Raw genomic sequence first — 24,130 nt, forward strand, 5'->3', positions numbered from 1 at the left:
TTATTTTTCCAGCCATCTTTTTTCAAGTGTTTCTTTTTATTATTGAAATTTCACAGTTGGTATTCATTTTCCTTTCCTTCTCTTAGAAGTGGGACATTACTGCGTTGACGGAGAGACATGGAAAGATGGATGCGCGGATTGTCGGTGTGTTAATGGTTTTCCTACTTGCGTATCGTTAGGGTGTGGAACCTTTCAAGTACCTGAGGGTATGACATGTAAAGTACGACCAGGAACAGAAAATGATTGTTGCCCACAATATGATTGTGAAGAGGGTAAGTTGTTTTTTTTAAATTTGCTCACAACTCTAAACACATCTGATAACATTAAAAAATGAGAACCATGGAATTGTTCAATAAATTTCCAACAGTTTGGGCTCGATCAAGTTGTGTGGTGTTTGATTTGCGTGAACTTGTTTTAAAAGGTATAAACATGTTGTGACATAAACAATTTTAAATTTTAAATATTATTATTAGTAACGTAAACTGATAGATTTTGCCAAGAATTGTGAAAGAAGAGCATTGTTAAAGTGTTTGAAATTTAACAGAGTCAAGATTGTGTCAACATGTTTAGATGTATAACACCGATCTGACAGATCTAAAGTTAAAGGGTGAAACGGCCTGTCGAAGAGAGTTTTGTCTTGTTTATTAATCCACCTATTCTGACTTGTTCTTCTTAAACGATGGAAATTTCACTGTTGGTAATAATTTCTTTTCCTCTCTCAGTGGAAAGTCACTGCGTTGACAAGGAGGGAAAGGAGTATGCTGAGGGAGAGCAATGGAAAGAGGGATGCGAGCATTGCGAGTGTAGTAATGGTATTCCTTCTTGCAAATTAATACCATGTCCACTCTTTATGCCACCTGAGGGTACACAATGTAAAATACGACCAGGAACAGAAAATGATTGTTGCCCACAATTTGACTGTGAAGAAGGTAAGTTGTTTTGTTTTGCTCTCAATTCAAAAACACATCTGATGACATCTGAATATGCACCAGAACCAATCGATCTATTACAAACTCTTGATTTGCAGCAAACATTTTCGGCAAACTGTCTTAAGAGTTTTACAGGGTACAAACATATTCTAACATAACAAGTATATAAACTGATTTTGCCCAGAATGTGTGAAAGAAGAGCAATTTTAAATTGTTTTGCAATTTTAAAGAGTCAATGTTGACATGTTTAGACACCAACACCGATCTGACCGATCTGAACTTGAAAAGTGTGAAAAAGCGTGTAGTTGAGAGGACTGTTTGAGTCTCGTTAATTTTTTTATTCAATCTCTTTTGACCTATTCTTCTCCGTAAACTATGGAAATGTGTGATAAAGCAAGTTGTGGGGAGGACCTGTGTAGTCTTGTTCTATGTTTTATTCCAGCCATTAGGAATCTCTTATGTTTTCTTTCTTAAATTATGAAAGAATGTCATCACTGTGTGTAACGTTTTATTTCCTTCTCTTAGTGGAAAATCACTGCGTCGATAAGGACGGAAAGATTATACATGCTGACGGAGAGAAATGGAAAGAGGGTAAATGCGGGCCGCACTGTCAGTGTAGCAACGGTGTTCTTTCTTGCTATTCCAGTGGGTGTCCTACCTTCTCAGTAGGTGAGGGTACACAATGTAAAATACGACCAGGAACTGAAGAAGATTGTTGCCCACAATATGATTGTGAAGAGGGTAAGTTGTTTTAAAATTTTGCTCATAACTGAGAACACATCTGGTGACATTCGAATATGCATCACAACCATTGATCTATTAAATATATTTGCAGCAAACATTTTCTGCCAATTGCCTTTGAGTTTTAAAGGGTACTTGCATATTGTAACATTATGTAAACTGATAGATTTTGCCCCCAAATTGTGAAAGAAGAGCAGTTTGAAATTGTTTTGCAATTTTACAGAGTCAAGATTTTGTTGACACGTTTAGATTTCAACACCGATCTGACAGACCTGAAGGGGACTGTTTTGGGCTTGTTACATTTTTTATTCAATCTATTTTGACCTTTACTTGCTCGATGCTTGATGCTTGATGAATAACCACCTAGAAAGCTAACTGCTTGTCCAAGGTGTGGTATAGGGGTGCTCGTAATGACGGTAATGTGTGGTTGTGAAAGTGCAGTATTTTACAAGGTGCAAGTAGAAACATCTTCATCATTTAAAAACTGTTGATGGGTGGTGGTGGGACGCACGTCTCTCACCGCTGGAAGGGCCACCTCTGCAAGTACAACGGGGATGAAGTCTCTGTCATACAACGGTATGTTGTACAAAGGAGTTTGAAGATGATGCGTTGCTCAACAGGGAGCCAGTGTAATGCTTGAAGAACCGGGGTGATATGCTCAAACTTTTTTGAGCGTGTTAGGATACGAGCTGCAATGTTCTGGATTCTCTGAAGGTGATGCAAGGTGGAAGCTGGAAGTCCATATAAGAGTGAGTTGCAGTAGTCGAGCCGAGACGTTACAAGTGCGTGAATGAGTTGCTCTGCTGTTTTGTCAGAGAGCAATGAGCGGATGTGGTTTATGTTCTTCAAGTGGTACATGGCGATGCGGGAGGAGTTTTTGACGTTGGTTGTGAAGTTCATGTGCCTGTCAAAGATGACACCAAGGTTTCTAGCTGTGTTGCTACAAGAAATGACATGGCCATCAATCAGGATGCTGTGAATGGTGTTGTGGCGATGTTGACTTTGGGAGTTCAGCAAGAGTATTGATCCCAGTGGAAAGACGCATGAGCATCGAGAGGAATATGTTTTGGGAAAATGTACACCTTGCACGTGCATTGATGGTAATCCTGTGTGTGCCGTTGTAGATTGCCCACCACCTCCAGTCTCGCCCTTTGAAATCTGCCGTGTGAGACATGGAACAGAGGACCAATGCTGTCCAGAGTATGATTGCGGTAAGAATCAAGGATGAGTTTTCTGTAAATAAAGGGAAAGTGTTTAAATATTTTTTTTATTTTATTTTTTTTTTATGAAATTGAATTCCATCGCGAGGAGCTTATCCAAGGACAGGTTAAAAAAAAGTATTGAAAAGATACTTAAATAATTATGTTCCCTCAAAACATATTTTGTTCCCTCAATTCATTCCCAGAAATAATGTTCCCGTAAATTATTTTCCAACTACTTTAACGGTTCCCTCAAAATTTATTCTGTTCCCTTGAAATATTGATTTTAAGGAACGGAATGAGTTATTCTGTGTAGATGAAACATCATTACTAGGGAACAAAATATGATTATTTCCATTTAAATTGTTTTGAGGGAAGGAATAATTGCTAAAAGAATCTCTGGGATATTAAAGCGATTACTTCAGTGTATCTTAAGTTAAATTATTTTTATCTTCATCATGCTATATTTCACTTACTCTCCTATTTGAGCAAAGCAATTAGTTGAGTGCCAAGCAGATTGATTGACAACCCTTTGAGTGAAAAACAAACCTAATTTTATTTTGATGTTGTCAAGGTTGTTTTTAATATTCCTAGTTGTCTTACTTTGATTGAAGCAACACGCACTATGCAACAATGCTGAAAATAGAATCTAACCCAGATCCCAATAGACTTGATTCAAGTCCCATTCTCGTGTGAGAGGTCCCTAAGTATATTACGTGAAACAACCTGTAGCATATACAGTACAGTGTGTGGTCCCAAGAACGGGACTTGACAAGGTCGTGTCGTGCGATGTTACGCACGGTGAATACGGGTGGGGGTTTATACAGCGGCGGTCTTTTTCGGAGTGAAAAATTCGATTGCCTGGAGCAAGGCTACATCTGATCTGACCTTTTTTCTTCTTAAACTAGTTGTGACCCGCTCTGTAAAGATATGTATTAAGGGACGATATGCTAATTACATTTAAAGAGGCGTTTAATGTTGAGATCCTGAACATATTTTCACAGCATGATTTTGTCTTTCTTGGTTTATAGGCTTCTATTGCATAAATACTTCCATATTTATTTCACAGTAACATAATTGTTTTTAACAGAAAAAACCCCAAAGGTTTTTGTATCAATTTTAGGCAACTACCCTTAAATTTTGCTAGGTTTAAGGAGCTGTATGTCTGAAGGTATTTTCATTAAATTGTAAAATATGAATATACAAGTATCAGTTTATCTCCAGAATGCAAAATGCCACAGGGTTCAAACCTACACCAAAATCAGAGCTTATAATAACACCAATTCCGCTGTGTATGTAACTCAATTTACTTATTTGTCCCTTAGTACCCACTTTTGTATATCACGTGAAACAACCCGTAGCATATACAGTACAGTGTGGTCCCAAGAATGGGACTTGAAAAGGTCGTTTTTTACTCTTCACGTTGTTATTGGAAAATCTCCCCAAAAGGGGAGATGTGCAAAACTTTTGATTCAAGTCCCATTCTCGTGTGAGAGATCCCTTAGTATATCACGCCAAGTTACTATGAAAAAACCTGTAGCAAACCGTATCCAGTGTGTGGTTCCGAGAATGGGACTTGACAAGGTTGTTTCTTACTCTGCACGTTGTTATTGGAAAATCTCCCCAAATGGGGAGATGTACAAAACCATTGGGAGCGTGGAAGCGCTGCCCCTCCGCAGGTAAAATATTCATTATACTTGGTAACATCACAGTGCAACATTGCGACGCGCGTGGGGCGCGGGCAAACTCATCAGTAGGCAAGGGGGTATAAGCATTGATCTCCATTATACTGACTGGATAGGACATCGCGTCCAAACGCAGGCCGCGCGCGTATTTTTTCAAACGGGTGAAGACCGTTCGTCACACGAAATGCGTTGTACACTTTTAAACGGAGTTGCTGCAAGCAGAGAGAAGTTTTCGTCCTTTTAATTGTCATTTGGGGATTAATACAATTGGAATCGGATCAAACAAACTAAAAATGCTGATGGTGAAGTCGTGCGCGGCTATCAATCACTGGAGGAGGGAAAACTGAGTCGGCAAAGGGATTGTCTTTCCATAAGTAGGTAGGCCTTTGCATTTTTTTAGCGATTCATATTATTATTATTATATCTAACGTTACAAATATAAGCCGGAAATTTAAACTATCTTTCATAAAAATAATTATTATAGGCCAAGTATTTGTTATTTTTACCGAGCAATGCTACTTTTGTTTTCGCTCCGTTACAGATGGTTGTCTGGAATCGACGAGGACGGGAAGCCCGGATTTCAACAGATGTTTGTCATAGCATCAATAATTAAAAGGTTCGGGAAAGCGACAAGTATATGCGAATTATGTACAAGTTCGTTGAGAGGATCAGTCATCTCGGAAATAGCCGACTTCGTTATTTGTGACCAAAATAAAAATATTTATTTCTGGCGGAACAGTAAAACGGTTATGGAAGTTTTGCTGTTGGGATTGTTTTTCAATTAACATGATGAATAGAAGCTTAACAATAAAAATACTAAAATTTTTAATGGAGTCAACTCTCAATTATCACAATGTATTTTGTTTTCATCTTTCTTGTTCTTTTCCCTCGATTTTAGCGAGTATGTAGATTGTAGTTCTCACTCTAGTGCCTACTCGAATTGTTTATTGTAGGAGCGACTCTTGTTTTGTCTTTATATGGTGTATTGCCATTTTCTCAATGAACTGAAAGAATAAAAAAAAACATGTACCTGAATCCCAGTACAGTTTCTCGGCCGAGTGTTTGTTTAGAAATTTAAATATCATTATCATAATACTAATAGGGCATTTGATAGAAACAAATATAAAGTTAGTTTGCTTTATTGCATTTCAATCAGCAACTTTTTCATACTTCAAACTATCGATCGTCATGTTTTCCCCCCATTTCTATTCTCAATTTACAACTTCAACTGACAGACTCAAACCCGACCAAGTGCACATTAATTTACCCGTTTGAAGGAATTGCGCCGACATTGTTGGGCCGCGTGTTTATGCACGCAGCATAGCGCAATGTCCTATCCAGTCAGTATAATGGAGATCAATGGGTATAAGTCATTGAATTGCACTTCCCAAAATTCAAATTTTGCAAACAAAACCGACCCCAATGTATGTTACATGAACTAAGGGGAGGGCCTTTATCGCATGGCAACGACCCTGCAAGGTTTTAAACGGACGTTTAAGAACGAGTCACTACTCTTTTATTCCCATTAATACATGCCCTTTTGTTAAAAAACACTAAAAAATACAGTTATAGACACATTGACAGTGGAAAAATTCGAGGTTTGAAATATTTTTTCCCAAAACTTTGTAAAGAATCTGTTTCATGCGCGTGGGTTGTGCGTATGCGCGCACTGAGATTATGCGTGCGCGCTTAGATTACGCGCGGTTACTTTAGCTTTGAATTGAAGGAAGCCAGCTTGTTAGTAAACAGCTCCAGATGTTTATTTAATCCAATCTTATTTATTAAAGTGACCCCTGAAAACCCCTTCAAAAAAGGATTTCAATAAAGCTAAAACTAGTGCTCATATAATGTTATTTTAGATTCATAGACGAAATCCAGAGGACGGACCCAACATTATACCTTACAAACAGTTTTAAATACAAGTAATGGCTGTGAATGTAAGAATTTTGCAACCAACAGACAGTAGTTACCCTTAAAGGCAGTGGACACTATTGGTAATTACTCAAAATAATTTTTAAGCATAAAACATTACTTGTTGAAGCGCCATGAGCATCACATCGTGACGGACCTGAGCGCTATATAAGAAGCAACTACTTCTAATATTATTATTAATATTATGTTCATTCTAGTGCAAGCTGTTATTACTTTATTACCCAAACGGGATAAACTTTGTAATTTTTAAAGAACTTGAGGCCCAAGTTACCATTTGGTTGTGTAGCAGAGAGGCTTAAACATTTCTTCCGCCTTTAAATCATGATAATCAACAAGGTGTTCTACCAAAGGCCTTATGTATGGGGAGATTAATGATATCAAAGAAAATCCCCAAAGAGCATGATACAAACGTTGTTTTTTACCTGTATATTTGCTAAGCAATCTTTCTACAAAAATCCAAGCATCAAATGTATGAGAACAGTAAATGAAAATATGCTCATGAGTTTCTCTTTCTACATTACATAGCGGACACGATTCTTCTCTAACAATACCAATTTTAAGCAAAACATCTTTAGTTGGTAAAATTCTGTGTCTAAGTTTGTACATGAATTGTTTATCATCAGGATTCATTAAGTAGTTCTTAAAATCGTTGATCCATATCGCAGACCAATCAAGATCTTGACTAATACTGAATTTATTTTGCCAAATTGGTTGAACTCTAGGAACGACAATTTTGTTCCTAATAATAATAATAACACAGCATTTATAAAGGCGCGCTAAATCTGGTGAAAAACCATTCAAAGGCGCCGGTCAAGATGGAACGAGGGAAAATTCTCAAGTGTTGGGGAAAGCAAGTGTGAACAGGTGTGTCTTAAGTTGATGCTGAAAGATGGAGATGTCATGGATTTTCCTGAGGTTTTCAGGGAGTGAATTCCAGAGCCTGGGTGCTGTAATGGAAAACCCCTGTCCCCGTAGCTGGCTAGACGAGACCGGGGAACAAGGAGCATGTTGCTGGTGAATCTAAGACCCGGTCTTGTAGTACGGGGAATCAACAGGTTTTGAATATAGAGTGGGGCTGAACCTTGGAGTGCCTTGAAAGTGAGAATGATTATTTTGAATTTGATGCGTTGTTTGATGGGAAGCCAATGTAGATTATAAAGGATTGGAGTAATGTGGTTATGCAATTTGTTTCCAGTCAAGAGACGTGCTGCAGCGTTCTGAACAGATTGGAGGCGCTGCAGCGTGCTCTGTGGAAGGCCAGCAAGCAGACTTACAGAAATCCAGTCTGGAGGTGATAAACGCATGGATGAGTTGCTCTGCTGCCTTCATGGAAAGAAGACGTCTTAGCGATGCGTCTGAGGTGTACGTAGGAAGGTTGGCAGACACGAGAAACATGTTTTTCTAGGTTCATGCACTGGTCAAAGAGCACACCGAGATTTCGTACATCTGTGCTTGGTTTGACCAGGGTATCGCCAATCTGAATGTGTTGGATGGGTACTTTGTTGCGGAGTTGTGGAGAGGAGATGATTATGAACTTCGTTTTAGAAGGATTGAACTTAAGAAAGTTGTCCAGCATCCATCTTCGGAAGTCGTGCAAGCAGTTGGTGAGTGACAAGAGGATGTTGTCGTGATTACCTACCAAGTTGGGACTGAAAGCTGTGTATAATTGTGTGTCGTCAGCGTAGAAGTGTCATTGTAAATGATGTTTCCTAGCAATTTGACCAAGTGGCGATGTATATAGAGTGAAAAGAACGGGACCTAGGACAGAGCCCTGCGGGACTCCATAGTATACTTTGGCCTCCGGTAATGATTCCCCTTTGAATTTGAACTAGTTGAGAACGGTTGTGAAGGTAGGACTTGATCCAGTTTATAGCTGTGCCCCCAATACCAAAATTAGAATGCAGTCTCTGAATGAGAACATCGTGGTCAATTGTATCGAAGGCCGCTGAGAGGTCGAGCAAGATCATCAGTACATCCTTTTTGTCATTGTGGACTTTAAGAAGGGCCGTTTCCACACTATGAAACTTACGGTACGCAGATTGGTGACTTTTCGCGCAGCTGGTTTTCTAAAAAGTGTGCGTTTAGTCTTGCAGCAACGACCTTCTCAGTGACCTTCGACACAAAGGACAAATTAGATATAGGACGATAGTTCTTTAAGTCATTACAGTCCAAAGATTCTTTCTTGATTACTGGGGTGATCAAAGCAGTTTTGAAGCTGTCTGGGAACTGGCCACTTTCGAGAGACATGTTGATCAGCCGGGTGTTTGGGACTACCAACGAGTTGTTAAAGATCTTAACCAGCAATGTCGGTAGAGGGTCCAGTGGGCATGATTTGGGAGGAGATCTCTTGATTATCTTGGCGATCTCGTCCTCCGAAGAAGGTCTCAGGGTTTCGAGGGTTCGACTCGGTGGTGGGGTTTGGTCAGAGCTACTGCTAACTGTGATGTGAGGGTATGGGGCCTGTTTGATTTGAAACCAGGTCACTTCTGATCTGATCAACTTTGCTCGTGAAATAAGCTGAAAATCTGCTCGCTAGTTCCCTTGGATGCGTGTCAGTAGGAAGCTTGTGGGTCGTTTTCCTGTGCATGAGGTGATTTGTTATTTCAAAGAGAGCCTTTTGGTTACCTTCACAGTCTTGTATTTTCTAGCGGTAATAACTAGACTTGGCTTCAGCGAAGATGAGTTTACATAGGCCACGCTGTGTTTTGAAAATGTCATGATCAATTACCAGTCTGGATTTCCGCCACCTCCTCTCTAGTTGGCGGCGTCGACGCTTTTCAAGTGTGATACGCTCATTATACCAGGGGACAGCAGGCCGATCAACAATGTAGCGCGTCTTCACAGGTGCATGGGAATTGATCAGCTGACTGAGCACACTGTTATACTGATTGGCGAGAGCGCTAACCGTCGACGCTGGAGCTGTGCTGAGGGGAGATGTGAGGACGTCATCAGCAAACAGCGGTAGCGGAGTAGGCTTTTCGTGTACTCGGGTTTCCGAAGGTTCATGATGCAAGTGACTGCACAGTGGTCAGAAATAAACTCGGAAGCTGATACCGATTGAATCAGAGCGTCTGATCGGCGGGTAATGACAAAGTCAATGGCGTGACCGGACTTGTGTGTATCAAAATCTACCAATTGTTGCAGATCGTATTGCATAAGGAGATCACTCAGTACTCTTGACTCATTAGTGTTTTTGTCCCAATGAATGTTGAAGTCCCCTAAGATAATCGGTGTTCCCGGAAACAGTGCTTGTCTGCGAAGAAGTTCAGGTTGCCGTAGTTGGTCTTGGCTTTAGTCAAATACATCGGAGCAGACTCCTCTCCGTTATAATCTTTGACGACTAGCCAATTACATAAAGGAGTAGCTGGACCTTCTCTTTTTTCTTCAACTAGGTTATAATCCACATGATGCTTAAGGCGACCTAGCATTCTACCGGCATTAATATTACGAAATGCACACATCTCAGCAATTTCTTTAAAAGAGATCAGTTTACCCTGTTTCACAATATGTTTTATCCTGTTAATACCAAAAGATTTTAGACAATTTTGTCCTTGGTGACGCTAACATTATTCCACAAAGGCATTTCTCTTAATTGTTTCTAAAACACTATAATGTTTACAATCCATAATTCCTTCTATTATAATTACTATTATTATTATTTATTTTATTTTTAATTATTTTTTATATTTGTTGGAGGGGGAGGGGGTACCTGTCCAACAATGCTTGAATGGGTATGCTTGCCCACTCTTGGGTTTGGCGTGCCAATGGGGTTTAAATGGCTGTCCAATTAATGTTCTTCCTAATACTTTCCCTTGGCAAATAACACAATAGTATTGGCACACAGGAAGTAATTTTGTCTCGCTGAATCACAATAAAAAGCTGTGGCATTTTGTCACAAAACAAAAGTTTCTGCATTGTGCTTCTTTTTAACTTCTTAATCTTTCCAAATTCAAAGCACTAGACACAATTGGTAATTGTCAAACACCAGTCTTATTTGGTGAACCCAAGGGGATTTTAAAGCTCAGCCTCATTTTACATCAACTAATGACCAATTACTATTGGTTGTGCAATACCTCCCATTTTCAAATGTTAAAATAAAAACGACTTACCCTCTTCACAATCAAGTTCAAGTGGGCAACGGTCTTCTTCAGTTCCTGGTCGTACTTTACATTGTGTACCCTCACCTACTGTAAAGAGTGCACACCCTTTGGAAAAGCAAGAAAGAACACCGTTGCTACACTCACAATCCGGTCCGCATTTTCCCTCTTTCCATTTCTCTCCATCAGCATATATAATCTTTCCCTCCTTGTCGACGCAATGATTTCCCACTAAGAGTGTCTGCTCTGGAAAGGTGAAGAAGAAAAGCCAATTACATAAAATAACATGTAGTTTAATACTTGCGCCCCTTCATTGCATTAAACAAATAAGTGACAATGGATGGTGGGGACCTTTCAGGGATTATGATAAAGTCGGGGAGCAGCCACGAGCTTAAAGACGCTCGACACTTTTGGAAGTTGTCAAAGACCAGTCTTCTCACTTGGTGTATCTCAACATATGCATAAAATAAAAAACCTGTGAAAATTTGAGCTCAATTGATCGTCGAAGTTGCGAGATAATAATGGAGGAAAAACACCCTTGTCACACAAAGTTGTGTGCTTTCAGATGCTTTATGATTTTGAGACCTCAAAATCATATTCTGAGGTCTCGAAATCAAATTTGTGAAAATTACTTCTTCAGAGGGAGCTGTTTCTCACAATGCCTTATACTATCAACCTCTCCCCATTACTAGTTACCAACATGAGCATAAACTTAGACATCAAATGAAATTATGGAAGAACCTACAACATATCAAACCCCCTTGTGGGATATGAGTTAAGTCTTCAATGCCAAGTTATTTTCCTGAATAGACATCCTTCTTGTCAACCCTCTATGCCTTTTCTCCTCACACTAACTGCTTGAACTACTTTCATCATTATTGATAACACATCTTTGCCTCCTTGATTTCTAAGTAGTTTTGATATTCTAAATATCGCAGATATGGCAGGTATTGAACAACCAGTTGAAACTGAACAATTAGTTGAGAGTGAACAACCGTTAGTTATTGAACATTCAGTAGGTGAACAAAGTGAGTAGAAATCAAATGTGTGAGAAACTCAGTGTTAACGACATCATGTTTATACAACAGCATCTTTCTCATAGTCTAAATGACAACATAACACACATAAACCCAGTGTATTAGTGAAATGTTAGCCTTAAAGGAACACGTTGCCTTGGATCGGTCGAGTTGGTCTTTGAAAACTGTTCTGTAACCGTTTGTTATAAAATGGATATGGGTAGAAAGATGTTGTAAAAGTAGAATACAATGATCTACACAAATATGCCTCGAAATTGCGAGATTTTCTTTTAACCTCGTCGACTAACACGGTCGGCCATTTTTGGGAGTCAAATTTTTGACTCCCAAAATGGCCGACCGTGTTAGTTCGTGACGTAAAAAGAAAACCGTGCATTTTTTTAGTGATACTTGTGTGGATCATTATATTCTACTTTTAAAACCTTTTTCTAACCATATGCATTTCGTAACAAACGGTTTCAAACGCTTTTTATAGACCAACTCGTCCGATCCAAGGCAACGTGTTCCTTTAAGTTGAAAAAATTAGGTGGGGCACACAATCCCCTTGGGGATACCAAACTCATCCCAAAATTAGGAAAACCAAACTCGGTCAAGCATTGGTGGGTCAGATCTAATACAAACCAATCGATTAGAAAAGTATTATTGAGTTTTTTTTGTTCTTTTTATTTTAAAAAATTACATTAATATTCTCATAAAAATATACCCCTTGCACTAGCTTTGCAAACTTGTGGCAAAAGAATAGTGTTTGGAACTGTAACACAAAACTAAGCATGAGCTAAACGAAGACATCAAATAAAATTATGTTAGAACTTACAACATACCAAACCCTCTTTTGAATATGAGTAAAGTCTTCAAAGCCAAGTTTCCTTTTTTGGAAAAGACATCCTTGTTCTAAACCCTCTTTGCTTTCTTCTCATGATAACTGATTGTACTGCTTTTATCATTATTATTATTAATAAAACATCTTTTCCTCCTTGATTTCTAATGGTAGGTATTGAACAACCAGTTGATACTGAACAACTAGTGGATGAACAAGCAGGTGTTGAACCACCGTTAGTTATCGAACATACAGTAGCTGAACAAAGTGAGTAAAAACAACAAAGATGCGAGAAACTCAAAGTTAATGGCCTTTGTGTTGTTACCTCGGCAGAGTCTTTCTCCTCATAGTAGTGAAATATTCGCTTTAAGTTGGAAAAATCCAGAAGTTGCAAAACTTTTGTTCTGAGACTTAACTTAATTGACACCAGGGAAATAATCTCTTCCCGTAGGCCAAAACTATTGTGTTATGGGCCAAGGGCAAAAATTTGAAAGAATATTAGTTGGGCGGACCATTTAAACCCCTTGGGACAAACCAAACCCAACCAAAGTGTGCGAAAACAAAACTCATTCAAGCAATGTTAGATCGGAACCCCCCCCCCCCCCCCCCGAAGGAAAATGTATCACAAGGAATGCTGTCACAAAAAGAATCCTCTGTTTTTGCAAATTAATTGCGATCAAAATTGTATCGTGGAAGAACTCTCCTTTGGACTGTTTTGAAGCACCAAAAAGCAAAGTGCTGAAGTTATTTTTTTTTAACAAATTTAAAACTCATGAAATTTGGCAACCTGCTTTTCTTTTCAGGATAAATGATTGTACTGCATGCTTTCATCATTATTTTTTAATTTAGAATTTAAGCCGACTTAAATTGTCAATTGTCCAAATAATTGTGTTATTCTAACCTTTTCCTATATTATCCCTCTACCATGCTAGACTGTGCAGCTGTGAGTTGCATATCGCCATTACTCGCGCTTCCCCCTCTGTGCCGATGGATTGTTTTACCAGGGGAATGTTGTGCTAAGAATTTTGGACCTGATGGTATAGTGTGTGAAGAACGTAAGTTTTCGTCATACTCTTGTGTGATTTTCTTTTTTCTCCCCTTACATAAGGCCTTTGTTAGAACACCTTGTTGATGATTGTCATGAATAAAAGGTTGGACAAAGTCTCTCTGCTATACAACCGAATGGTAACTTGCCAGAAGTATTAAAAACCGAGATGGGCCTCAAGTTCTTTAAAAATTAGGAAGTTTATCCCGTTTTGGGTAATAAAGTAAAAACAGCTTGCACTAGAACCAATATAATAATAATAACAAAACTACTAGGTTCGTCATGCATTTATGGTCATGTCCGTCTTGCAGTGATGCTCATGGCGCTACAACATTGAAACCTTTTAACAGTTGTGACAAAGTGTGAAAGATTTAACCTTGCTCCACCTAAGGGGCAGCCTATCAATGATGTGGGATTCAATACCAAGGTCTAATTGCTCAACTGTTATGTTTCTGTAAGAAGGGAGGAAGCATCTATTCACCCCATATACATGTAAACCACATAAGAACTTGTAAATGCCATTAATGTTTTTATATTTGATTTTTGTTACTATTTTTTGTTTGTGGTATTTTCCAGCTCTCTCTGATTGCCCAATCGCTGTGAGTGTCCCAGAATCCTGTCCTGATGATCTGTGTTTGAAGGCAACCTGCGAGAGTCACCCTGAAGCTAAATGTATCATCAGTCGTTGTGGAGGATGCTTTACCAAGTTCTTTGATGATGGGGGCACAGCTATTGAGGAATGCAACAAGGATTTTTCGGGTAAGTTTCAGTTGAAGCAATCTAAACTCTAAACATGCTTTTATTTTACTTTTTTTTAACAGCAATCCCAATTTTTTCGGTTTTTATGTTTTTCTCAATATGTCTGCTTTAAACACAGTATTTTGGTGTAACAAAAGTGAAATGACTGCACTAGTGTAAGTATCTATGGGAAAAGATTACTTAAGACCATACAAATAGAGCCGGAGTATTTATTCTGAGGTATCAGTGCAACTCAGCTCTGAGACCAATTACGGACAACTTCAGTCCATTTTATGACTTGTTTTTACGTATTATATAGTGTAGCTGCACTCTGAATATAATTATATATGACGATTTGCTTTCAAATACTACACCAAATAGATGGACCAGTAAAAAGCTAAGAAATAAAGCTTATAAGATATATAGACAAGTCTCCTTGGATGTGGTATTGAGTAGCTTTGTTTACTTGCAGGACACATAGCCCAGTCAGTCAATTGGAATGTTTTTTAATGGTTTCATTTATATCATTTTCCACTCTTTTGTAAATATTTATGTACTTTAAGAATACTTCCTGGTTAAAGGCAGCAAACACTGTTGGTATTTACTCAAAACAATTTTTAGCATAAAAACTTACTTGGTTATGAGTAATACTTTAAGAATACTTCCTGGTATAAAACCTTACTTGGTTATGAGTAATGGGGATAGATTGATAGTATAAAACATTGTGAGAAACAGGTCCCTGAAGTAACGCAGTTTTCGAGAAACAAGTAATTTTCCACGAATTTAATTTTGAGACCTCAGAACTAGATTTTGAGGTCTCAAAATCAAGCATCTGAAAGCACACAACTTGGTATGACAAGGGTGTTTTTTCTTTTATTATTATCTCACAACTTTGCGATTTTCACAGGTTAGTTATTTTATTATGCAAATGTTGAGCTACACCAAGTGAGAGGAGTGGTCTTTAACAATTACCAAAAGTGGCCAGGGGTCGATTTCACAAAGAGTTAGGACTAGTCCTCTAGGAGATATAAAAAATGGATGGCCAAGTTAGGTTAGGACGAGTAACTCATCCCAATACGAGATAAGACTAGTCCTAACTCTTTGTGAAATCCACCCCTGTATCTTTTAGTATAGTCCTTGTTTTCAAAGTGTTTTGTTGACTTGTTTACAGATTTGATCAGCTGTCCACCACTACCAGATACCATATCTTGTATTTCACCTCCTTGTGCATACGGGCAACATTGTAAAGCATATCCAGACGCTATTTGTCATTCCACTTACTGTAGCATAAAGTGCGGTCTTCCTGAGATATTCCATGATAAATACAACAACGAGATCGAGGATTGCTCTATTGGCAAGTGATTATTTTTATCAGTATCTTATGGACTGAGATGTACATGTTCTCAAGCTCTGGTGTTTGATCAGCAGGATGTGGGTTCGAATCCCGGTTGTGACACTTGCTACGTAAAATTGGGGAGGTAGTGCTTTCTGCTCTACCGAACAGGCTTCGGCTTGATGATACCCAAGCCTACATTTGTATGGGCTGTAAAAGGGGTAACCCTGTTTCAGCCCTTGGCAAAGGCCTCTGGAAAAAAATCTTTGTAGCCCACACCCTGAAAAGGCGTTCACAGAGATGCCAAGTCCACAGGCCAGCTTTGCGTGAGATTTTTCAAAGCTTTTATCAATACAATGCTTAATTTTTAAGCGTTATCAATACTTTTTGTATTGATTTTTATAGGCATATGGTATTTTCTCATTTTTCACTGACTTAAGGGCCGATGCTGTTAATGCCTGCTATTCTTGTCTTCTTTTGTAGAGGGCTTCAAGAACAAATGTGAAGAAATGGGTCCCTGCAAAGATCCTCCAAAAGGTGGTCTTCCTGCTAACTCTCTCTGTCGATGGATTGTCCAACCAGAAGAATGCTGCCCTCGGGATTATGGTCCTAATGGTTTTGTGTGTGAAGAGCGTAAGTCTTGCCCATTCACATCAACCAAGATTGTTGGTATCTTAAAGCTACGCAGAGACAGTGGGATAGTCTCAGAACAAATACCTTTAACAAATAAATGTTTAAATTGATGACAATTGTAAAGAGTCATAACTTGTTTGCATTCTCTGTACAGCAATATCAGCTTGCGGTGATGGGGTCAATACAGTGCAACTAGATTGTCCAGATAACTTGTGCCAGAGAGCAACATGTGAGAACCACCCTGGTGCTAAATGTAAGATCAGTCACTGTGGAAAATGCCACACTGTCTTCTACGACAACGATGGTAACAAGGTGGACTGTGGAAACAACCCTGTGGAAAGTGGTAAGACACAAGGGTGGTAACATGCACTTTAGAGCACAAAAATTGAGTTACATGTATACGTTATTAAGTCAGAGTTTTAACCATAGCACTCAAAAAGTCAACATTTGTATACATGTACTACATGTAGTAACCAGTCCCAAGATAAGACATGTCCTAATCTCTTTGTGAAATCGACCCCTAGTCTGTTAAATTATTTATTAGGTGGCTCTTTGAAATTTTGGTGTTTCAACTATGTTGCATACAGCTTTGTGAAAAGCATTTCAAAAAGACAACATTGACTCATAGTTTTAATTTATTAATTTTAGTTTTATTTGTTGTTTAAAACAATGCAGTTGTTTCAACCAAATTGTAACAGAAACTTGGGTAGGCCATTAGGTAGGCTCAAATACAAGACTTCATAAAAGTAAAAACATTTTTTTTTAGGAAGGGGCATTTGTTTTTAAAAAGATTTCTAGAGTTAAATTAAACTTAAAATCAGAAGTGATTAATCTGACTGTGTATGAACTGGGTCAGTGAAATTGACCTCGGGGTCATATCTTTCAGGTCACTTTACTCTGAAGACCAGAACTACATGGTTTCAAAATAACTTGATTCTGATCTTAATATTTCTTTTCAGATACATACTGCCCACGAAATGAATGGGGGCGTTGTTCAGAACCTGCGTGTCCCCTCCCCATACTACCTCTGCCTGGGTTGATATTGATATGTCCCAGGTGCTTCTTGGACTGGTGTGATCCTTGCAAGGCATATAACTTTGATGCAGAGTTTAAACTAATGGATTGTGACAAAGAATCTTGCAAATGTACAATGTTAATTGAAGGTAAAGCTTTAAAATGAGGTTCAACATGATTAATACAGAAAATACCCGCTTGTCTTGTTCTCATAAATAAGTTCAGTCGCAACAGTTACAGTGAGTGAAAGGGAGCATGAGCAGACAAAGTTTACAATGGTTTTGGAAAGAAGAGGTGTGCATCTTTCCAATAGAAGTAAAATAAAACAAGGGTGCTCTTAATTATGCATTGTCTTCAAGGTGGAATGAAAAGATCTGGAATGCCAAACACCTGGGTACCTTATTGTTGTGTACAAAAAAGTGTTTTGAGTTTAAAGATAAAGCTGCAGAACCCAAAGCCAAGGAATTTCATGCTATTGTGGCATAAATGCTAAGATTTAGCTAGAAACAAGTCCCAGTTGTCAAAACGTTTGCTTTAATGACAAAGTAGAAAAATAGACTGAAAATAAGGTGGGGCACATAATCCTCTTTTGAATACCAATCCCATCCATAGAGTAGCCAAATCAAACTCGGCCAAGCATTTGTGGGTCAGACCGAAAATAAAAAACAATTAGAGGTGTTATTAAGGTAATAAAAAAATGAAGAAAAATGCATCAACATTATGCACAAAAACTAATCCCTTGCACTAGCTTTTCAAATTTGTGGCAAAAGAAAGGTGTTTAGGAACTGTACAAACACAACACTTGAGCTAAGACATCAAATGAAATTTTGGAAGAAAACAAATTCATGTCTCTTTTGAATACAACAAATTTCTTCGAGGCCAAGTCCTTTTTGCTTTTCTTCTCACAATAACTGCTTGAACTGCTTTCATCATTATTGATAAACATCTTTGCCTCCTTGATTTCCAAGTCATTCTGATATTCTAAATATTGCATATTTTGCAGGTACTGAACAACCAGTTGATATTGAACAACCAGTGGTTAGTGAACAAGAAGATAGTGAACCACCAATAGTTATGGAACATTCAGTAGGTAAACCAAGTGAGTAGAAATCAAAGATGCAAGAAAGTCAGTGTTAACGACATCATGTTTATACAACAGCATCTTTCTCATAGTCTAAATGACAACATAACACACCTAAACCCAGTGTATTAGTGAAATATTAGCCTTAAGTTGGAAACATTAGTTGGGGCACACAATCCCCTTGGGGACATCAAACTCATCCTAAAATTAGGAAAACCAAACTCGGTCAAGCATTGGTGGGTCAGATCTAATAAAAACTAATCGATAAGAAAAGTGTTATTGAGTTTTTTTGTTTTTTTTATTGTAGAAAATAACATTAATATTCTCATAAAAAACATACCCCTTGCACTAGCTTTGTAAACTTGTGGCAAAAGAATAGTGTTTGGAACTGTAAAACACAAAACTAAACATGAGCTAAACGATAACTGATTGTACTGCTTTTGTCATTATTATTATTAATAAAACATCTTTTCCTCCTTGATTTCTAATGGTAGGTATTGAACAACCAGTTGATACTGAACAACTAGTGGATGAACAAGCAGGTGTTGAACCACCGTTAGTTATCGAACATACAGTAGCTGAACAAAGTGAGTAACAATAACAAAGATAAGAGAAACTTAAAGTTAATGGCCTTTGTGTTGTTACCTCGGCAGAGTCTTTCTCCTCATAGTAGTGAAATATATTTGCTTTAAGTTGGAAAAATCCAGAAGTTGCAAAACTTTTGTTCTGAGACTTAACTTAATTGACACCAGGGAAATAATCTCTTCCCGTAGGCCAAAACTATTGTGTTATGGGCCAAGGGCAAAAATTTGAAAGAACATTAGTTGGGCAGACCATTTAAACGCCTTGGGACACACCAAACCCGACTCTTTTGGATTGTTTTGAAGCACCAAAAAGCAAAGTTCTGAAGTTATTTTTTTTTAACAAATTTAAAACTCATGAAATTTGGCAACCTGCTTTTCTTTTCAGGATAAATGATTGTACCGCATGCTTTCATCATTATTTTTGAATGTAGAATTTAAGCCGACTTAAATTGTCAATTGTCCAAGTAATTGTGTTATTTTAACCTTTTCCTATATTATCCCTCTACCATGTTAGACTGTGCAGCTGTGAAGTGCATATCGCCAAGACGCACGTTACCCCCTCTGTGCCGATGGATTGTTTTACCAGGGGAATGTTGTGCTAAGAATTTTGGACCTGATGGTATAGTGTGTGAAGAACGTAAGTTTTCGTCATACTCTTGTGTGAATTTCTTTTTTCTCCCCTTACATAAGGCTTTTGTTAGAACACAAGGTTGATGATTGTCATAAATAAAAAGTTGGACAGAGTCTCTCTGCTATACAACCGAATGGTAACTTGCCATACGTATTAAAAAAGGAGATGGGCCTCAAGTTCTTTAAAAGTTAGAAAGTTTATCCCGTTTTGGGCAATAAAGTAAAAACAATTGCACTAGAACCAATATAATAATAATATTAATAAAACGACTAGCAGTTGCTTCCAAAATAGCGCTCAGGTTCGTCATGCATTCATGGTCATGTCCGTCTTGCAGTGATGCTCATGGCGCTACAACATTGAAACCTTTTAACAGTTGTGACAAAGTGTGAAAGATTTAACCTTGCTCCACCTAAGGGGCAGCCTATCAATGATGTGGGATTCAATACCAAGGTCTAATTGCTCAACTGTTATATTTCAGTAAGAAGGGACGAAGCATCTGTTCACCCAATATAAACCACATAAGAACTTGTAAATGCCATTAATGTTTTTATGTTTTACTTTTGTTACTATTTTTTGTTTGTGGTATTTTCCAGCTCTTTCTGATTGCCCTATCGCTGTGAGTGTCCCAGAATCCTGTCCTGATGATCTGTGTTTGAAGGCAACTTGCGAGAGTCACCCTGAAGCTAAATGCATCATCAGTCGTTGTGGAGGATGCTTTACTAAGTTCTTTGATGATAGTGGCACAGTTATTGAGGAATGCAGCAAGGATTTTGCCAGTAAGTTTCTGTTGAAGCAATCTAGACACTAAAAAAAAATTTAAAAGCAATTCAAATGTTTTGGTGTTTGTATGTTTCTCTCAGTACGTCTGCTTAAGATACAGTATTTTGGTTTAACAAAAATGAAATGACTGCACTGGTGAAAATACATAAATATAGAGGTAGAGATGACTTTAGACCATAGTAATAGAGCTTGGGTCCTTTTAGGTACCAGTGAAACTCAGTTCTTAGACCAATTATGGACAAACTTTTGTCCATTTTATGACTTGTTTTTACATACTATATGGTGTAGCAGTCTGAAGATACTTATAAATGATAGTTTATTTCAAATACCACACCAAATAAACGGACCAGTAAAAAGCTAAAAAATAAAGCTAATAAAATAGAAAAGGCTCCTTTACTTGCAGGTCACACGGTGTAGTCAAGCAATCAGTGGCCTTTCTTTAAATTGATTTAATTTCTGTATTTTCCCACTGTTTATGTGTGTTAAGTAGTCTTTGTTATTTCTTAGTATGTGGTGCAATTGAACTAGTCCTGGTTCTCAACGTGTTTTGATGATTTGATTACAGATAAAACCACGATGTGTCCACCACCACCAGATACCATGTATTGTATTTCACCTCCTTGTGCATACGGGCAACACTGTAAAGCTTATCCAGACGCTATTTGTCATTCCACTTACTGTAGTTATGAATGTGGTCTTCCTGAGATATTCCATGATAAATACAACAACGAGATCAAGGATTGCTCTATTGGCAAGTGATGATTTGTATCAGTATCTTATGGATTGAGATGTACATATTCCACAGTTGTTTATAAGCTTTAAGTGCGTACAAAAACTAATGACATTTTCAGAGTATGTTTTCAGTTTTGTGTCTGCAACAAATCATAAACAATTTCAGGTAAACGTAGACAAAAACAGTTAAATTTCACAACTGAGGTACATCACAAACTTCTTGATTCTTTTCATGCTTTTCTTACCAAAAGGTGATAAGTTTTTTAAAAATTGCTTTATTGAGTTTTATTGCCATAGTCTTTTCTCATTTTTCACTGACTTCCGGGCACTGATGTAAATGTCTTTCATTCTTGTCTTCTTTTGTAGAGGGCTTCAAGAACAAATGTGAAGAAATGGGTCCCTGCGAAGATCCCCCAGAAGGCGTTCTTCCTGCTAACTCTCTCTGCCGATGGATTGTCCAACCAGAAGAATGCTGCCCTCGGGATTATGGTCCTAATGGTTTTGTGTGTGAAGAGCGTAAGTCTTGCCTATTCACATCAACCAAGATTGTTGGTATCTTAAAGCTACGCAGAGACAGTGGGATAGTCTCAGAACAAATACCTTTAACAAATAAATATTTAAATTGATGGCAATTGTAAAGAGTCATAACTTGTTTGCATTCTCTGTACAGCAATATCAGCTTGCGGTGATGGAGTCATTTCAGTGCAACTAGATTGTCCAGATAACTTGTGCCAGAGAGCAACATGTGAGAACCACCCTGGTGCTAAATGTAAGATCAGTCACTGTGGAAAATGCCACACTGTCTTCTACGACAACGATGGTAACAAGGTGGACTGTGGAAACAACCCTGTGGAAAGTGGTAAGACACAAGGGTGGTAACATGCACTTTAGAGCACAAAAATTGAGTTACATGTATACATTATTAAGTCAGAGTTTTAACCATAGCACTCGAAAAGTCAACATTTGTATACATGTACTACATGTAGTAACTCATCCCAAGATAAGATGTGTCCTAATCTCTTTGTGAAATCGACCCCTAGTCTGTTAAATTATTTATTAGGTGGCTCTTTGAAATTTTGGTGTTTCAACTATGCTGCATACAGCTTTGTAATAAGCATTTCAAAAAGACAACATTGACGCATAGTTTTAATTTATTAATTTTAGTTTTATTTGTTGTTTAAAACAATGCAGTTGTTTCAACCAAATTGTAACAGAAAATTTGGGTAGGCCATAGGTAAGCTCAAATACAAGACTTCATGAAAGTAAAAAAAAATTTTTAGGAAGGGGCATTTGTTTATAAAAAGATATCTAGAGTTAAATTAAACTTAAATCAGAAGTGATTAATCAAAAAGAAAACTGACTGTGTATGAACAGGGTCAGTAAAATTGACCTCGGGGTCATGGTTTCAAAATAACTTGATTCTGATCTTAATATTTCTTTTCAGATACATACTGCCCACGAAACGTTTGGGGGCAATGTGCAGAACCTGCGTGTCCCCTCCCCATACCACCACTGCCTGGGTTGATATTGATATGTCCCAGGTGCTTCTGGGACTGGTGTGATTCTTGCAAGGCATATAACTTTGATGCAGAGTTTAAACTAATGGATTGTGACAAAGAATCTTGCAAATGTACAATGTTAATTGAAGGTAAAGCTTTAAAATGAGGATCAACATGATTAATACAGAAAATACCCGCTCGTCTTGTTCTCATAAATAAGTTCAGTCTCAACAGTTACAGTGAGTGAAAGGGAGCACGAGCAGACAAAATTTACAATGGTTTTGGAAAGAAGAGGTGTGCATCTTTCCAATAGCAGTAAAATAAAACAAGGTTGCTCTTAGCTATGCATTTTCTTCAAGGTGGAATGAAAAGATCTGGAATGCCAAAAACCTGGGGTACCTTATTGTTGTGTAAAAAAAAGTGTTTTGATTTTAAAGACTAAGCTGCAGAACCCAAAGCCAAGGAATTTCATGCTATTGTGGCATAAATGCCAAGATTTAGCTAGAAACAAGTCCCAGTTGTAAATACTTTTGCTTTAATGGCAAAGCGGAAAAATAGATTGAAAAGAAGGTGGGGCACATAATCCTCTTTTGAACACAAATCCCATCCATAGAGTAGGCAGATCAAACTCGGCCAAGCATTTGTGGGTCAGACCTAACAAAAAACAATTAATTAGTGGTGTTATTGAGGATTAAAATAAATTGAAGAAAAATGCATCAACATATGCACAAAAACTAATCCTCTGCACTAGCTTTTCAAATTTGTGGCAAAAGAAAGGTGTTTAGGAACTGTACAAACACAACACTTGAGCTTAGACATCAAATGAAAGTTTGGAAGAAAACATATTCATGTCTCTTTTGAATATAAACAAAAGTCTTTGAAGTCCTTTTTGTCTTTGCTTTTCTTCTCGCAATAACTGCTTGAACTACTTTCATCATTACTGATAAAACATCTTTGCCTCCTTGATTTCCAAGTCATTCTGATGTTCTAAATATTGCATATTTTGCAGGTACTGAACAACCAGTTGATATTGAACAACCAGTGGTTAGTGAACAAGAAGATAGTGAACCACCAATAGTTATGGAACATTCAGTAGGTAAACCAAGTGAGTAGAAATCAAAGATGCAAGAAAGTCAGTGTTAACGACATCATGTTTATACAACAGCATCTTTCTCATTGTGGGGCACACAATCCAGTAGGGCACACCAAACTCATCCAAAAAGTAGGAAAACCAAACTCCGTCAAGCACTGGTGAATCAGATGTAATAAAAACCGACCGATTAGAGAAGTGTTATAAACTTGTGGCAAAAGAATAGTGTTTGGAACTGTTAAACACAAAACTAAACATGAGCTAAACGAAGACATCAAATGAAATTATGGAAGAACTTACAACAACTCAAACCCTCTTCGGGATATGAGTAAAGTCTTCAAAGCCAAGTTATTTTTTCCGAAAAGCATCTTTTCATCCTTTTTGTCAACCCTCTTTGCATTTCTTCTCATGATAACTGCCTGTACTGCTTTTATCATTGGTAGTAAAACATCTTTGCCTCCTTGATTTCTAAGTCGTTCTGATATTCTAAATATGTCAGATATGGGAGGTACTGAAAAACCAGTTCATACTGAACC

General features: G+C 37.9%; 1 protein-coding gene across 1 annotated transcript in view; it reads left to right on the forward strand.

Annotated features, from left to right (window-relative positions):
• The window catches only part of LOC139953370 (uncharacterized), a 36,592-nt gene extending 15,560 nt beyond the window's left edge, over nucleotides 1–21,032 (forward strand). Inside the window, exons 6-21 of the mRNA XM_071952877.1 lie at nucleotides 87–272; nucleotides 723–929; nucleotides 1,455–1,670; nucleotides 11,522–11,611; nucleotides 12,609–12,701; nucleotides 13,367–13,489; nucleotides 14,056–14,238; nucleotides 15,389–15,571; nucleotides 16,034–16,183; nucleotides 16,338–16,526; nucleotides 17,143–17,346; nucleotides 18,201–18,296; nucleotides 18,773–18,865; nucleotides 19,377–19,499; nucleotides 20,087–20,269; nucleotides 20,839–21,032. Coding sequence (XP_071808978.1) covers nucleotides 87–272; nucleotides 723–929; nucleotides 1,455–1,670; nucleotides 11,522–11,611; nucleotides 12,609–12,701; nucleotides 13,367–13,489; nucleotides 14,056–14,238; nucleotides 15,389–15,571; nucleotides 16,034–16,183; nucleotides 16,338–16,526; nucleotides 17,143–17,346; nucleotides 18,201–18,296; nucleotides 18,773–18,865; nucleotides 19,377–19,499; nucleotides 20,087–20,269; nucleotides 20,839–21,032 — 2,513 coding nt within the window. The remainder of the gene's footprint in view (nucleotides 1–86; nucleotides 273–722; nucleotides 930–1,454; nucleotides 1,671–11,521; nucleotides 11,612–12,608; nucleotides 12,702–13,366; nucleotides 13,490–14,055; nucleotides 14,239–15,388; nucleotides 15,572–16,033; nucleotides 16,184–16,337; nucleotides 16,527–17,142; nucleotides 17,347–18,200; nucleotides 18,297–18,772; nucleotides 18,866–19,376; nucleotides 19,500–20,086; nucleotides 20,270–20,838) is intronic.
• The last annotated feature ends 3,098 nt before the right edge of the window (nucleotides 21,033–24,130 follow it).

The sequence above is a fragment of the Asterias amurensis genome, chromosome 21, assembly GCF_032118995.1.
Source record: "Asterias amurensis chromosome 21, ASM3211899v1".
NCBI lineage: Eukaryota > Metazoa > Echinodermata > Asteroidea > Forcipulatida > Asteriidae > Asterias > Asterias amurensis.